The sequence below is a fragment of the Mirounga angustirostris genome, unplaced genomic scaffold, assembly GCF_029215605.1.
Source record: "Mirounga angustirostris isolate CCGP_5_RB_7025 unplaced genomic scaffold, mMirAng1.0.hap1 SCAF_5, whole genome shotgun sequence".
Lineage (NCBI taxonomy): Eukaryota > Metazoa > Chordata > Mammalia > Carnivora > Phocidae > Mirounga > Mirounga angustirostris.
In genome coordinates, this window is record NW_026991713.1 from 163,382,983 (window position 1) to 163,400,075 (window position 17,093).

Below are 17,093 nucleotides of genomic sequence, written 5' to 3' on the forward strand. Positions count from 1 at the left end.
TATTTACCTACTATGCTCCAGGCACCATTTTAGGTACTGGGGATACAGCAGTGAATAGCAACAACAGATAATCATGAGTTTAGGTTGCAGTAGGGAAGATGGACAATAAGCCAGATGGATAAGTAAATTAGATAGTATAAGCAGAAGTCTACAAGTGCCAAGGAGCGAAGTTCAAAGGAGATGATGCAGGAATGAGCCATGAGGCTTTCTTGGGAAAGAGAAGCAAGAGAACAGCAAGTGCAAAGGCCCTGAGGCAGAGGTGTGATGGAATGAGTGAAGAGCCAGGACAGCAGTGTAGTTGAAAAGGGGTGAGCAAAAGGGGAACTGGGTTTCAGAGAGATAGTGAGATGTCTGATAGGTTAAGGCTTTCTAGGCTACAATGAGAACTCTGGCTTGCGTTTTGAGTGAAATGGAGAACCACTAGAGGGCTTTGAGCACGAAAGTAACATGATCTGATCCCTCTGGCTGCTGTGTGGAGAACAGACTATAGCAGGGGCAGGGTTGGAAGCAGGGGGACCAGTTAGGGGACTGCCACAAAGCCCAGGCACGAGGTGATGGTGGCTCGGACCAGGGAATGAGCAGTGATGAAGATGAGAAATGGCTGGACACAAAGTCTTGTTTACTCTCTCCAGTGGAGCAAGAGAAAATTCTCTCATTGTTTTCGGATGAACCCCTAGAAAAATAAGACATAATTGAAATCACTTTACCTTACAAAAGACACAGCAGACCTGAGCCATCCAAACCGCTGAGTGCATCTTAGATGCACAGATTCTGGGTACCCCAGAACTTCCCAGTCGAGGGTCTCATTTGTCACGCCCCGTGAGATGATATGTTGGAGTCCATTTCCATGGAACAATGGAAAATTGGTAAGTGGAACAACCAAGCCATCCTGAAGAGAGCTGACATCTGTTGAGTTGAGTCTATTCGAGGCGCCCTTCGCCCTCGGCATTGATCTTGGGTACGGCCAGCACCATCAGTTTCTTTTCCCTTTTTCCTTTTTTTTTTTTTTTTTAATATTTTATTTATTTATTTGACAGAGACATAGCGAGAGAGGGAACACAAGCAGGGGGAGTAGGAGAGGAAGAAGCAGGCTTCCCCGCAGAGCAGGGAGCCGGATGTGGGGCTCGATCCCAGGGTCCTGGGATCAGGACCTGAGCCGAAGGCAGACGCTTAACGACTGAGCCACCCAGGCGCCCCTCTTTTTCCTTTTTTTTTTAAGATTTTATTTTATTGTTTTTAAAAGATTTTATTTATTTCTTTGACAGAGAGAGACACAGTGAGAGAGGGAACACAAGCAGGGGGAGTGGGAGAGGGAGAAGCAGGCTCCCCACCGAGCAGGGAGCCCGGCACAGGGCTCAATCCCAGGACCCTGGGATCATACCCGAGCCGAAGGCAGACGCTTAACCAACTGAGCCACCCAGGCACCCCTTTAAGATTTTATTTTTAAGTAATCTCTACACCCAACGTGGGGCTCAAACTCACAACCCCGAGGTCAAAAGTCGCACACACTCCACCGACTGAGCCAGCCGGGCGCCCCGCACGATCGGTTTTGTACCATTCATTTGATGCAGGCAAGATAACATCAGACAGAAAGCACCTACTGAAGCTAATTTCCTTGGGAGGGGGTGACAGTATGGCGGATGCTCTGAGTTGCATAGACTCCTCTCTAGATACTTTGCCTATTTAAACCCTGATGAGTCATTGGCTAGCTAAGTTAGAGCACAGAGTATGGAGAGACGACGAGGCCCTTGAAAGCCATGCCAACAAACTTGGACGTGATCTTGTGTATGCAAAAGGGGGAATCACCTGAGGTTTTAAAGCCTAAGAGAGACATGCTCAGGTTTCTTGAGGTTAATTTGGAATTCCCCAGGAGGTAGAACCTTCTCTAGAGGCAGGGGAGTGAAGGAAGAAAGAGCTGTAGCGGTTGTAAATTGTTCACATGGGAACTGATGGGGATTTGAACAAATGGAATGGAATTGAGAGACCCGATTGGGCCCTCAGAGAACTGACAATCTGAGAGATGATGAAGGCCCATGACTAACGAAGTGTGTGTCTGTGCGTGTGTGTGTAAGGAAAATCCTGCCTCAGGATTTCCTCACGTGGCCCAGCCTGAGATCTCTGCAACCCAGTTCTTCAGGGGAGTCACCTGCTCTCTCCATCATGGAGCCCCTGACACTCTAGAATCCTTGGGGCTTACTTGTACTTTTGTAGCTTCCTCAGCCTTAGTCCTCAAACAGAAGGGGAAAAAATATTCTTTTGTTTTATTTTTTTAAAGATTTTATTTATTTATTTGAGAGAGAGAATGAGAGACAGAGAGCATGAGAGGGAGGAGGGTCAGAGGGAGAAGCAGACCCCCTGCTGAGCAGGGATCCTGATGCGGGACTCCATCCAGGGACTCCAGGATCATGACCTGAGTCGAAGGCAGTCGCCCAACCAACTGAGCCACCCAGGTGCCCCTCTTTTGTTCTTTTAAACTGAAAACCAGAATCTGATAAATATGTAAATGAGTTGCTTGCCTACTGAAGCATACAGCTAAACTATGATCCAAGCAGTGGGAACATTGAGATCATTTCCTGAATTCCTTCTGTCCCAGATGTTAAGACTGATACATTTGAAGTTTCTATAAACTTAAGCCCTCATTTAAGAATTTAAGTTTTGAAGACGGTCTAAAGGAAAACCTTCACTGTAGAAAGGGCCAATTTGACTATTAATTCTGGGTTAGATGTTCTGTGGTGAGCAAACAGGTCCAACCTGTATGGTTAATTACTAGAACTAACAAATTTTTTTCTGTCATGAAGAATGTAGGGCTCTAAATTGTTACCAATGGTTATTTTTGAGATTTAGGAGTGCATGTGTGTGGGGGGGGAGTGGATATTAAAAGAGAGTGTTTATCCTTTTACTTTACACGCTCCTGTAGTGTTTGAATTTTTAAACATGTATTCTTTTTTGTAATTTCAGAACAACTAAAAGAATTTGATTAGATGTAAATTGTAACGGCTGTACAGAGGATCAAAGGAATCAGTCTGAATTATCTGATTTTAACTGAATTTGAAAAAGACGATCTGATATTATCTAAGTACCAGGAGGCAACTTGTCACGTTGCAGCTGCCTAGCAGCAGATTATAATGTGCCTGCAAAAGCATCCCACAGGCCATGACCCTGGAAGTGGCCTTGCAAGCTGAGCAGGATTTCCTTACAACACAGGGAGAATCTGAAGGGCCTTCTCACTTTCCCATAAACAAATACAAGTTCCTCTATTCTGTTGTGTTTTTATTTTTGTTTTCTAAAATTGTGTAGGTTATACATCCTCACTGTAAAAACAAAATTCAAAAAAAAAATCAAAAAAATCAAAAAACAAAACAACAACAACAAAAAAAACAAAAAAACCCAAAATTCAGACAATACAGACATATGAAAACCTTATTCTTTCAGAAGTAACCAGTTTGGAGTTTGGTTGTGTATCCTTTCAGATTTTACACACGCACAATTTCAGCTCCTAGTTTTCTTTTTTTTCTTTTTTTAAGTAGGTTCCACACCCAGTGCGGAGCCCAGCATGGGGCTTGAACTCACAACCTGGAGATCAAGACCTGAGCCGAGACCAAGAGTCGGATGCCTAAGGGACTGAGCCACCCAGGCACCCCTTCCTTTTTTATTTTTTTAAGATAGAATTCATATACCATAAACTTCGCCATTTTAAAGATTTTATTTATTTATTTATTTATTTATTTATTTAAATTTATTTGAGAGAGAGCGAAAGCGAGAGAGATCACAGAGGGAGAGGGAGAAGCAGACTCGCCACTGAGTGGAGAGCCCAATGCGGGGCTCGATTTCAGGACCCTGGGATCATGACCCAAGCCAAAGGCATCCACTCAACTGACTGAGCCACCCAGATGCCCCAAACTTTGCCATTTTAAATAAGTGTACAATTCAGTGGTTTTCAAAGATTTTTTAAAAATTTAAGTAATCTCTGTACCCCACGTGGGGCTCAAAATCCCAACCCCGAGATCAAGAGTCACATGCTCTTCTGACTGCGCCAGTCAGGCACCCCCTATTCAGTGGTTTTTAATATATTCATAAAGCTGCACAATCATCACCACGAATTCCAGAACATTTCATCACCCCAAAAAGAAACCCTATACCCATTAGCAGTCACTCCTCATTCCCCACTCCCCCCACCCATCCTGGCAACCATTAATCTATTTTCTGTCTCTAAAGATCTACCTATTCTGGACATTTCACTTAAATGGAATCACACAATATGTGTCCTTTAGTACCTGGCTTCTTTCACTTAGCATGTTTTCAAGGTTCTTCCACGTTGTGGCATGGATCCATGCTTCATTCCTTTTTACGGTTGAATAATATTCCATCCTGTGGATAGACCACATTTTGTTGATCTATTCATCAGCTGATAGACATTTACATTTTTTCCAGTTTGGGGCTAATATGAATAATGCTGCTATGAGTATCCACGTATACATTTTTGTATGAACGTACATTCTCCGTTCTTTTAGAATTGCTAGGTCGTATGGTAACTCTGTTTAACTTTTCTTTGAGAAACTGTCAAGCTGTTTCTCACAGCAGCAGCACCATTTTACTGGCAACGTACAAGGGCTCCAATTTCTCCACACCATCATCAATACATGTTATTTTCTTTCTTTCTTATTCTAGCCATCCCCATGAGCGTGAAGTGGTACCTTATTTTGGTTTTTGATTTGCATTTCCCTAAGGACTAATGATACTGAGCATCTTTTCTATGTGAGTGGCTGTTTACATGTCATCCTCAGGGGCACCTGGACGGCTCAGTCAGTTAAACATCTGACTCTTGGTTTTGGCTCGGGTCATGACCTTGATGTCCTGAGATCAAGCCCTGTGTTGAGCCCCGGGTCAGGCTCTGCACGCAGTGGAGAGTCTACTTGTCCCTCAGCCCCTCCCCCAACTTGCGCGCGTGCACGTGCACTCTCTCTCTCTAAAATAAATAAAATCTTACATATCATCTTTGGAGAAATGTTTATTTAAATTCTTTGCCCATTTGAAAAGCTGGGTCAATTTGACTTTTTACTGTTGTTCGTTGTATATTCTGGATGCAAGTCCCATAGCAGATATAAGATTTGCAAATATTTTCTCCCATTCTGTGGATATTTTTTTGTTTCTTTGAATAAAAATAAGTTACTAGGGCGCCTGGGTGGCTCAGTCGGTTAAGCGACTGCCTTCGGCTCAGGTCATGATCCTGGAGTCCCGGGATCGAGTCCCACATCGGGCTCCCTGCTCTGCGGGGAGCCTGCTTCTCCCTCTCCCCCTCCCCCTGCTTGTGTTCCCTCTCTCGCTGTGTCTCTCTCTGTCAAATAAATAAATAAAATCTTTTTTAAAAAAAAATTACTAAATATACTGTCTGTAATTTGTTCTTTTTCTTCATCAATGTATTATGGGCCTCTTTCAATGTCAAGAGAAAATTATGTCATTCTTTTCCCTACGTTATTTTTTTCCTTCCTTCCTTCCTTTCTCTCTCTCTCTCTCTTTTTTTTTTTTTTTTGGTGGCATTCCATTATAATTGCTCCACAGTTTGTTTGACCAGTCTTCTGCTGAGCTTTACAGAGTCTTCAGTTTGTGTGTTGGTGAAAGAAAAGGAATCAGCAACTCTTGGACTGGAGAGACAATCATCTACCTACTGTGTTGTCTGCTCCTGGATGATGTGAAAATGCAAGCGGGCACAGGAAGTGTCTCTAACCTGCTTACACTTCCTCTCAACCAATGTGGTTTCACAACCCCTACAGGCTCACCCCCACCCAGTGTCACCAGCCTGGCGCCTTTGTGAGAAAGTCCCACTGTAAGAGGCCCTGAGGCATTATCATTTCCTTCTTTCACCCTGTCTGGGTTGCCAGCAAATCCCCAGGGCTCTCTGAGCCTGGAGTGTTGGATTAGGTCCCTCCAGCTGCTGGAAAGATGAACTCCTGCATCATCGTAATGAGGCTCCTGCTGTCTGGGCCTTTTCTCTTTGGTAGGCAAGGGAAAAGGGGACGGGAAGGGAAGGGACATGTGTCTGTGGCCAGGGAAACTGCAGGGCTTTGTGGAACTGGAGTAAATGAGCAGCTGCTGGAGGGTGGGATTGGCCATAGGTGACCACGAGGCTCGGGAATCTTGGAGGGAGAAGGGGGAAAGTAAAGAAAGAAAGTCAGAGTCCAAAGTTGAGGCAAGGTCTGGAGGGAAAGACAAAGAAGGGAGACACAGGTGGCAACAGAGAAGCGGAGTGGAGTCTTAAAAGGAGGCAGATGGCTAATGGGTACCTGGAGCTGTCGCTGGGGTCTGGTCCTCCCCGTGGTACGACCGTGTACCACCACCTCAGCCCTTTCCCCTTTCTGCGCCTCAGTCCATTCGACCGAACAAATGGCCGGGCAGCTTCTCTGCCATCCTAGGATGCGGCGGAAAGAAGCCTGATGCCTGGAAGGAAAGCAGAGCCAGAAAGGACAGTTAGGGACTTGCAGAGGATGCATAGGCTGCTTGAGGTGGGGGTGACATGGGGGCATCTGAGCGCTAACAGAAGGAAGAGACTGGTGCATGGTAGGGCGGGCCGTAAGGGAGCATTAGATGAGAAGCAGTTTCACAGAGACCAGGGGATCCTGAAACCATGAGTCTGTGGGCAGAAGCCTGAGGCTAATTATCTTGGGTCTCAGGCCCAAAGGAGAAGTGGGTGTGTAGGGAGACGAACCCTGCCATGGGGCAACCCCATCGCCTGGGGGCCCTTCCATCTGCCTCTTTCTCCGGGACCTCCGCCTTCTCGCCCTTCCTTCTTTGCTGGGAGGTCAAGTGGGCTCTGGCTAGTAAGGCTTCGCTGCTTCCAGATTTGCCCGGAGTCAAGGCCCCAAGGAGGAAGGTCCCGCTCAGCCTCTCGTGCTGGCCGCCTGCGGGAGGAAGAAGCCGGGTCTCTGTGGGTGGGCCGCCCACGGGGAGAGGGGGCACGTGGGCGGCGGCCAATCAGCGCTCGCGGCTCTGGGGGCACGTGCGGGGGGGGGGGGGGGGACTGACCAGCCGGAAGTGCCTGACCGCACCCCCTGCTCTCCCTCAGCCCCCGCCTCAGGCTACAACCTGGAAGTGCGGCACGTGCAAAACTTCTCCTTCCCCCTCGCCGGGAGGCATTTTGGGTACCGCGTCCTGCAGGTTGGAGACCGGTGAGCTGCCGCCCCAGGCCCTCCCTGCCCCGCAGAGCCGGGACGGGCGACCAGGCCACCAGCCCCGGGTGGGCCAGATCCGGGGAGCCGGCAGGGAGTCTCCTGTCTGGAGACGTCTTGGTGGCAATTCTCGGAAACGGGAGCGAGGCCATCAGATAGTAGGACGAGGACAGTCCATGGTTAAATCTCCACACGAGTGCCTGAAAAAAGGGGAAATATCACAGCCCCTAAAGGGCTTTGCAACACTTCTAGATCCCCCACTGGTGCTCTGACTAGACAGTGAGAGTCTTGATGGCAGGGATTTCCCCCCTCAGCCCTAGTACATGCCCCAGCCTAGCACATAGTAGATATGCCATAAATGACTTTTTAAAAAGATTTTATTTATTTATTTATTTATTTGAGAGAGACAGTGAGAGCACGGGCAGGGAGGAGGTGCATAGGGAGAGGGAAAAGCAGACACCCCACTGAGCAGGGAGCCCAAGGCGGGCTTGATCCCAGGACCCCGGGACCATGACCTGAGCTGAAGGCAGACGCTTAACCACCTGAGCCATCCAGGCGCCCCCATAAATGACTTTTGAATTGATGACTGATTGAGTGAGCTCATAATGTGACATTCTGGCACCTCATTCTCTGGACCTCAGTTTTCCTAGACTATAAATGGAAAAGATCCTTAACTTTCTAGAAGTTTGAGGTATTCAATAGGGAAGAGGTAGGGGCCGAGGAGCCTCCCTGAAAGGGACTGGCTGCATTTCTTTGAGATACCTGTGGATCTGAACCCCCCTAATGGGTAGGAGTGGATGGGTAAAGACGGGACAACTCCGTCTCACAGGTGAGATTTCTCATCAGGGTTATCGTGGGAGCTCCAGGTGAGGGGAACAGCACGGGAAACCTCTATCAGTGCCAGCCAGACACTGGCCACTGCCTTCCAGTCAGCCTGAGTGGTGAGTAACTGGTGAGGGGCCTGGGAGGAATGGTGTCCCAGGGAAGTTGAGGCTGGCCCTGCCACATCTGGGTTACCTAAGTTCCTCCAGACCAATCTCCTGGTGCCTACAGGTTCCAACTATACCTCCAAGTACTTGGGGATGACCTTGGCGACAGACTCCACAAGTGGAAATCTTTTGGTAAGAATCTTGTGTAGTGTGATATCAGTCGATGTTAAGAAAGACAGATTGAAAAGAAGGAAGGAAAAAGTGGAGTAAAGATCCTATAGAAGATTACAGGCATCAGAGAGATTCTGATTCAATCAGGCCTTATTAAGAACTGAGTATGAGCCAGCTAGTTTTGAGACCTTACTTATGCCGGTTTTTTCCAGATATGAAATGTGGCCATGGATATACAGAGATGATTTTGGTGGTACACAAACTTTTAATGTTTTGTAGTTATATATTTATTTAATGGTTTATTAGGAAAAATATACAACACATCAAATTCATGATTTCTTGGATTGAATTGCCTGGGATAAGGCTAAAGTTTAAATAAAAAGTAAATTTAAAGTAAATAAAATATTAAACAAATAATAGTCTGCATGGTATGCCCGCATGGCAGAAATTGTGAAGTGGTGCACAAAAGCCTGAAGTTTGGGAAACACTGCTTTCTCTCTTTTAACCTTCAAGACACTCGGAGGAGACAGGGATCAGTATACACATTTTACACATGAAGAAACAAGACCCAAGGGGTTAAGAGACTTAGCCAAGGTCACATGGTTTTAAAGAGGTAAAGCCAGGATTTGAATTAAATTCCCATTTGATTCTAAGCCCATTGATCTTTACAGTTTATCCCAGCAGCATCTTCTGACACAGGTATATGAGGGATAGAAGGCTGGCTGAGTGAAATATTTAGCCAGCATTTACTGGGAGCTTGTTTACTTAGCTCCTATTACATGCCGGCCAATGTGCTAGGCTCAGATGGGGTCAGAGGAGTGAGATACAAAGATGACATGAGCCCTGACTTTCCAGAAATTGCAGTCTGGCAGGAAAGATAGTCATAAATGAAAGAAACAACATTGTATATTCTGGGGATAGTTAGTGATCTGGCTTAAACACAGAAGGTGTGATTGGGAATCAAAGGGGATAGACCTGGAAATGTAGGAGAGTGCCCAAATGTAAACAGTATGAATGCCAAACGCAGGAGTTTAGACTCTGTCTTATAGGCAGTGAGCATTCACTGGCACACAGCTTTGGTAGGAGGGAGGGAGAGGTGGCTGTAAGACCTGGAGGCAGAATTACCTTGCCTTGGTCTCCAGTTGGATGTAGGGAGTGAGGTCAGGGGATGGTGACCCTGAAGGTTCTTCTTGGCTGATGATGCCCAGAAGACACACAAGAAGAAGCCCCAACTCCCTGTCCCCCTTTTTTAACCTTCGCTTCCTTCAGGCCTGTGATCCTGGGCTGTCTCGGATGTGTGACCAGAATGTCTACCTGAGTGGCCTGTGTTACCTTTTCCACCAGAATCTGAGGGGTCCTGTGCTGCAAGGGCGCCCTGGTTATCAGGGTAAGGAGCTGGGGATCCAGGGGGTAAAAATTTCTCCCAGGGAGCTGCCCATACAAGGAAAACAGCATGGGCAGGTCAACCGGTGGAGACACTTCACCAACTCCCTTTGTGTCTGGGGTCTGTAGAATGTATAAAGGGCAACGTGGACTTGGTATTTCTGTTTGATGGTTCAATGAGCTTGCAGCCAGATGAATTTCAGAAAATTCTGGACTTCATGAAGGATGTGATGAAGAAGCTCAGCAACTCTTCCTACCAGGTAAATATATTAATTAGTTTTCCTGTTTGTAGGCAATAGATGCCTACTTGAGCTAGCTTAAGGCATAAAAGAAAAATTTAGTATGAGGTGTCTCCAAAACCTAAAGGCATAGTTGGACTGGACCTCTGGAAGAGACAAGCACTAGGAAGTAGAAAGTGTCTGGGATTCTCTTTAGTTCTCATTTCTGTTTCTTTTTGGCTTTTGCTTCCCTCTTCTCTCTCCACACACTGACACCCACAGCTTCTTTGGATCACATGGGCCTGTGGAAAGCTCCTAAGTTCATGTGTTAAAGTTTCAGGAGGCTCTTTTGTCCTCTCCACCAACCCCTCCCTCTGCAAATTCCAAATTCTTGGAGGATGGATTCTGACTGGGCTAGCCTCAGCCAAGTGGCCATCTGTGGCCGAACCAGCTGTCTCCAGCTTAGCAGGGTCACTCAGCAGAACATCCCCACTGGGAAGGCAGGCCGACCCAGAGGACAGGAGTTCAGCAGACAGCACTACGTAAGGGATCAGAGGTTTATTTAATTGTATTTCTGTGTTTGTGTATATATTACCTCATTTTCAAAAGAATGTTTTGAGGCAGGGATGTGGGGTTGGGTTACCCAGGTCCCAGATAAGAAATAGACTGGAAGGGGCACCTGGCTGGCTCAGCTGGAAGAGCATGCAACTCTTGATCTTGGGGTTATGAGTTGGAGCCCCATGTTGGGCGTAGAGATTACTTAAAAATAAAGTTGAAAAAAAAAAAAGAAGAAATAGATTGGAGCAGACAAGTAGGAAGGGCTATGTAATCTTGTTTCATTTCTTGCTTCTTTTTCTAGTTTGCTGCTGTTCAGTTTTCCACGGACTGCAAAACAGAATTTAATTTCTTGAAATATGTTAAGGTGAAGAACCCTGATGTTCTGCTGGGCAAAGTAGAACACATGCGCCAGTTGACCAACACCTTTGGTGCCATCAACTATGTTGCGTGAGTCCCCTTTTGTAGGAGACAGCCCACCCGTCAGTTGCACTGGCTTCTTCAGGTTTCAGGGTATAGGAGCTCAACAGGTGGGCTCAGCAAGGGGCAGGTTGTTGTAGGAATTCAAGTGGAGCAATTTTAGTCCAGTTTCTTTTATTTTTTTTTTAATTTTTAAAAAAAGGTTATTTATTTATTTGAGAGAGAGAGAGAGCATGAACAGGGGGAGGGGCAGAGGGGGAGGGAGAAGCAGACTCCCCGCTGAGCAGGGAGCCTGATGCGGGGCTCAATCCCAGGACCCTGGGATCATGACCTGAGCTGAAGGCAGATGCTTAACTGACTGAGTCACCCGGGCTCCCCTAGTCCAGTTTCTTTTAATTATAAGTAACAAATCTATACTAACTAAATCCTCAAGGGCAATTCTTTGGAGGATGCAGGGATAGCTCATGAGGCTTTGGGACAGGGAGTAATGCCAAACCTCATGAGGAACTAGAGCCAAGACTTGGAAAGTGATTGTGAACTTGGAAGCCATGACTGAGTCACATCTGAGTTGGGGATCAGCTCTTGAAGTCAGCGTGTGAACAAAAATCTCTACTAGTCAAAATTCTCCTTGAAAAATTCCTTGAAGTGTTCATAAAATTCAATATACTCGAGTCCCATATTGGAAGCTAGCATATCCTGATTTCCTAAGTCTACTATAGATTAGAAGTTTTTTCCCCCGGAGTTGGACCAGGTGGCTGTGTTTAAATTGGGGCCTAGATAAAGGCAGTTAGATTGTGTTGAAGGGCCGTACTGTATATTTTATTTGATTTTTTTTTGTTAATGATTATAAACAAGACATTTAGTTTTCATACTCATTTGGGGGAAAGGAGAAAAATGAGTTTGTCCTACTCAACGATGGTCTGTCTGAAAGAGTCTCCATTCATTCCATAGAATTGGATAGGTTGCTTGATCTGAGGATTTTGTACTTTTCATTCATAAAGAGAACTTCTTTTGAAGAGAGTGATCAAAGGGTCAGTCTTTGTGAGCAGCTTCACTGGTGCGCAGCCAAATTCCCTCTGAGTGAAGCTTTTCCCACACGGGCCACATAGGTAGGGTGTCTCTCCTGCATGGATTTTGCCCTGCAGGAATACAGTTCCCCCCTGGTGTGAAAACCCATCGCACGCTATGTTTCAGGCCTGTGTGGACTGTGACGTGAACAATTCAGCTTGCTTTCTGACTGAAGGCTTTTCCACACTGATCATATCTATAGGGCTTTTCACCGCTGTGAACTCTTCTACGAACAGCAAGGTTACGTTGATTCCTGAAGCTTCTCTGACAAACAGCACACTCATAGGGTTTCTGTCCAGTGTGGGGTCTTTCACCAACAGCCAGACTACCTCATCAACTAAAGCTTTTCTCACACTCCTTGCACTGATAGGGCTTCTCTCTTATGTGTATTTGCTGATGTGTAACAAGATTGCCTTTGGCCCCAAAGCTTTTTCCCCACTGAGTACACTCAAAGGGCTTCGGACTAGTGTGGATTCTTTCATGCAAGGTTAGACTACCTTTTTGCATGAAGGATTTTCCATATTCCTGATACTCATAGACTCTGTCTCACTCCAGGTGAATCTTCCTGTAGTATCTTAGAATCTGGGGACTTTTGTTCCAGTTTCTCCCTTCTGAAAGAATTCTGGAAATCCCAGCTTGAGGATCCTGTGGCCTCAGAGTGATCATATTTATGGTGGGCTTCTGTCATCACAGTCACTGAAAAAATGCTACATTCTGGGACTTTCTTCCATGACAGTCCAGCAGAGTAGCTGTTGGAAATCCAGTCATGTCCACAGCTAGCTGTATGACCTTAATCCCCGCCTCATCATCATAGCATCATAGAAATATATTTTATTTTATTTTTTTAAAAGAATTTATTTATTTGTTTGACAGGGAGAGACACAGTGAGAGAGGGAACACAAGCAGGGGGAGTGGGAGAGGGAGAAGCAGGCTTTCCGCTGAGTGGAGAGCCCGACGCGGGGCTCAATCCCAGGACCCTGGGACCATGACCTGAGCCGAAGGCAGACGCCCAACGACTGAGCCACCCAGGCGCCCCATAGAAATATATTTCATAAATACTTCCTGACTACCTGTGTGCTAGGCAGTATTACAGGTCAGGAGGGGGCTGATTTTTTTCTGTAAATGGTCAGATGGTACATTTTAGGCTTTTCTGGCCACATGCTGTCTCTCTTGCATATTCTTCTTGTTTTTGTAACTGTTTAAAAACAAAACTATAAAAACCATTTTTAGCCCATGGACCATACAGAAGGAAGCTGGGGGCTGGCTTTGGCCTGTGGGTTGTTTGCCATGTTCTAGGTTCTGGGAATATAGCAGTGAATGAAACAAAAATCTCTACTCTCTTGAGGTTTAACATTATATTAGGGGAGAGAAACACAGTAGACAGGACCAGTTTGTAAATTAGATAATATAGTAGAAGATGTAAGTTTTATAAGGAAAAAGAAAGTAGTATTCAGTAGGAAGATGAGGGAAGGTTACATTTGAGCAAAGACTCGTTGGAGGTGAAGAAGCAGCCATGCCCATACTGGGGAAGACCATTCCAGGCAGAGGGAATAGCAAAGGCCCTGAAATGAGAACATGCTTGGGACGTTCCAAGAAGAGCTGGGACACCAGTGTGACTAGAGAGAAGTAAGTGAGGGCGAAAGTAGTAGGAGATGAGGTCAGAGACCAGGGGAGTCTGGAGCACTTAGGGCCTTGGAGGCCATACCGAGGACTTTGGCTTTTCCTCAGAGTGAGATGAGAAGTCATTGGAGGTTTTGAGCAGAGGAGTGATCATCTGATTTATGTTTTTATTTTTTTAATTTTTTGAAAAGATTTTATTTATTTATTTGACAGAGAGAGACACAGCGAGAGACGGAATACAAGCAGGGGGAGTGGGAGAGGGAGAAGCAGGCTCCCCACTGAGCAGAGAGCCCGATGTGGGACTCGATCCCAGGACCCCGGGATCATGACCTGAGCCAAGGCAGATGCTTAACCAACTGAGCCACCCAGGCGCCCCTGATTTATGTTTTTAAAAGGATCTCTCCGGGGCACCTGGGTGGTTCGGTCGGTTAAGCATCTGCCTTCACTCAGGTCATGATCCCGGAGTCCTGGGATAGAGTCCTGCTTCAGGCTCCCTGCTCTGCGGGGAGCCTGCTTCTCCCTCTGCCCCTCCCCCTGATCGTGCTCTCTCGCTCTCTCTCTCAAATAAATAAATAAAATATTTTTTTAAAAAAAGGATCCCTCTGGCTGCGGGGCTATTAGGTTGTGGAGGGAACAGGGGTGGGACCAGGGAGACCAGGAAGGAGGCTATTAAAAAATAGAGATGAGAGGTAATGGCGGTTTAAACAGGGTGGAAATCCATGAACAGGAGCCATGAGAGGCCGTGTCTGTGTGGACGGAGGCTGGGAAAATGATTTGCATCCAAGATGGAACAGAGGTCTTGGCTCTGCCCCTATCAGAGCTCCTCTGTCCTGAGGCCCCCCCCTCTCTGCATCTCTCCTCCACCTGCCGTTGTGCGCCTCCCCCCGCCCCCACCCCGTGTGACTTTCTGCTTCCCCTTCCAAGGCAAGTCATGTCATAAGTCAAGGGTTGTAGACTGGCTGCTCTTGGATTAATCGTCCGTCTCTGGTTAGCTGTGGGGTGGGGACGGAAGGATCAGATGGTGCAGAGAGAGCTGCTGTCCCAACAGAAGCTGTGGGCACCCTGTCTTGCTCCAGAAGGAGGCTCTGGGCAGCTGGGACTTTGGAGCGTTGGCCTATCCAGTGTTCAGGACTCCCTTCTTCCTTTTATGTCACGTGCGGGGAGCACCTGCTGTGTCAGGAGCCAGAAACACAGCAGCAAATCAGATATGTTCCTTCCTTGAGGAACTCATGGTTTGGGGAACACGGAAATGGAAACAGGTGACTTCAGTTCCCGAGGAGACTTGCTGTAGCAGAGATCTACAGGCAGCCTGCCATCGATGGTGGGGGGTTGCCAGATGAGCTTGCTCTGGAAGCCTGACTTCCCCATTTTCTCCAGCCATGGAGCCCATTTTCCATATTGAAATCTCACCTGGATCCCCAGCATGTCTAACCAATAAAAGGTTAGCTGTCATGTGGTTGAACTGGAGAGTAGGAATGGAGAGTAGGAAGCCCAGGGTCTCTCCTCACAAAGCCTCCCCATCACTGCCCATGGGCTCCAGGACAACCTCCTGGCCACCCAGAATACCTTCGAAGACCACCGGTCTGGAAGCAGAGGTGTGGCAGCCAGGGTGAGGGAGGAGGTTCAGAAGAGAACTTGGAAGGCTGGGGATACCTGCCTGGGGGATGGGAGAAGGGCTTCTGCATAATCAACAGGACAGTGACTTAATGAGCTCGGTGAGTGGGGGGAGACCTCATGATTTGGGGGGTCTTTCACATACACCCCTTCCTGGACACAGGACAGAGGTGTTCCGGCAAGACCTGGGGGCCCGGCCAGATGCCACCAAAGTGCTTATCATCATCACTGACGGGGAAGCCACGGACCACGAAAACATTGACTCAGCCAAAGACATCATCCGCTACATCATTGGGGTATGGGCCCCAGGTCCTGGCTGCTTCCCAAGTCCCATCTTCCCTCTCCTGTTCCTGAGCCCCCCTCCCCTTTCTCCTCAGGGCCAGGGCCTTCTCTGCGATTCTGGGGATGCCAACTCTCCAGTCTTTACTCCTTCACAGATTGGAAAGCATTTTGCAACCAAGGAAAGTCAGGAAAGGCTCCATGAATTTGCCTCAAAACCCGCGAAGGATTTTGTCAAGATTCTGGACACGTTTGAGAAGCTTAAAGATCTGTTCACTGAGCTGCAAAAGAAGATCTATGTCATTGAGGGTGAGTGGCAGACCTGGGGAGGGAGAGTTCGGGAAGTTGTTTACAGAAGCTCATCTGGGACAATAAGACTAGAGACACGCTGGGTGATAATAACGGACACTTACAGAGTATCTTCACTGGGTGAAGCGCTCTCCTGGAAAAGGGCCTCAGGTGGGAATTTGGGGGAGGGTGCTTAAGGAGCAGCCTCTGTTTCTCTCTGAAATTCCATCTTCCTCATAAAGCTCAGCTGGGTCCAGGCTGGGGCCCAGAACTGACCTCTAGCTTGCTGGTGTCAACCGAGGCCCATGGAAGGAGTAGAATTCCTCCCGCCACTCAGCTCCCTCATGTTCCCTTGTCCTCAGCTTACTTAAGGTGCACAAGTGGGTAGGGCCCGAGGGCAGGGAGCGCCAGGCCCTCTTGGCCCGGAATAAGAGAAGGTTTGGACTGCAGTCACGGATAGAGGGTATTTCCCCAGGAATCCCGGTCTGCTGAAAGCTACATGATTCCCCCTGGGAAGGCCCCTTTGCTAGCACTCGGGCTTGGTGTTTGGTTCAGTTGAAGAAGCAATGTGGTATATATAATGGGACTGGGTAGACCGCTCAGGAATCCACTCTGCCCATGCTGTGTGACCTCCACCAGGTCACTTTCTCTCTCTGAGGCTCGCTGTTCTCTGCTAAATGGGGCTAATAATATCAATCTCACAGCCCTGGGAGGTTTGACTGTCATATTGGTTTCCTAGGGCTGTTGTAACGAAGTACCAAAAACCAAGTGGCTTAAAGCAACAGAAATTTATTGTCTCACAGTTCGGAAGGCCAGAAGTCAGAGATCAAGGGATGGCCTGGGGCATGCTCTTTCTGACGGGTCTAGGAGAGAACGCTTCCTCACCCCTTCTAACTTCTGGCGTCCGCAGCAGTTCCCAGCATCCCTTGGCTTGTGGCTACATCACTTCTGTCATCTGGCTGTCTTCTCCCTGCATGTCCGTCCTCATATCCTCTTCTCTCTGTGTCCACATTTCCCTCTGTCATGAGGACACTAGAAAATATTGGATCGTATTGGATCGAGGCCCACCCCAGTGACCTCATTTTAACTCGATTGCCCTGCAAAGATCCTATTTCTAAACAAGGTTATAGTCTCAAGTACTAAGGCTTAGGTCGTGAAAATATCTTTTTTTTTAGAGAACACAATTCAAGCCCTAACCCCTGCTTGGCAGAGTGCTTGATACTTTGTAGGCGTTCTGTAAATCCCAGAGCTGGTTATCTCTGGCTCGGATCGTCTACCCTGACCTGCCCTTAGTCATGCTTCAGATTGTATCTTAGATATTATTTCCTCGTGGCAGCGGGGGGCATCTGTCATGGCAAGCAATGTGTCTGCTTTTTCACCATTGT

At 47.3% G+C, this 17,093-nt stretch overlaps 1 protein-coding gene across 5 annotated transcripts in view; it reads left to right on the forward strand.

The window, feature by feature from the left end:
- ITGAL (integrin subunit alpha L) overlaps positions 1-17,093 on the forward strand; it is a 58,901-nt gene that overhangs the window by 14,012 nt on the left and 27,796 nt on the right. The window contains exons 3-11 of one of the 5 annotated variants that reach the window (XM_045875331.3): positions 5,772-5,995; positions 7,061-7,163; positions 8,010-8,104; positions 8,217-8,284; positions 9,533-9,650; positions 9,776-9,906; positions 10,724-10,869; positions 15,305-15,437; positions 15,579-15,729. In XM_045875331.3, coding sequence (XP_045731287.1) covers positions 5,941-5,995; positions 7,061-7,163; positions 8,010-8,104; positions 8,217-8,284; positions 9,533-9,650; positions 9,776-9,906; positions 10,724-10,869; positions 15,305-15,437; positions 15,579-15,729 — 1,000 coding nt within the window. In that variant the 5' untranslated portion in view covers positions 5,772-5,940. Of the gene's footprint in view, positions 1-1,084; positions 5,996-7,060; positions 7,164-8,009; positions 8,105-8,216; positions 8,285-9,532; positions 9,651-9,775; positions 9,907-9,964; positions 10,407-10,723; positions 10,870-15,304; positions 15,438-15,578; positions 15,730-17,093 lie in introns of those variants that run through there. The other 4 variants (XM_064592970.1, XM_045875332.3, XM_064592971.1 and 1 more) reach the window with 4 other exon arrangements.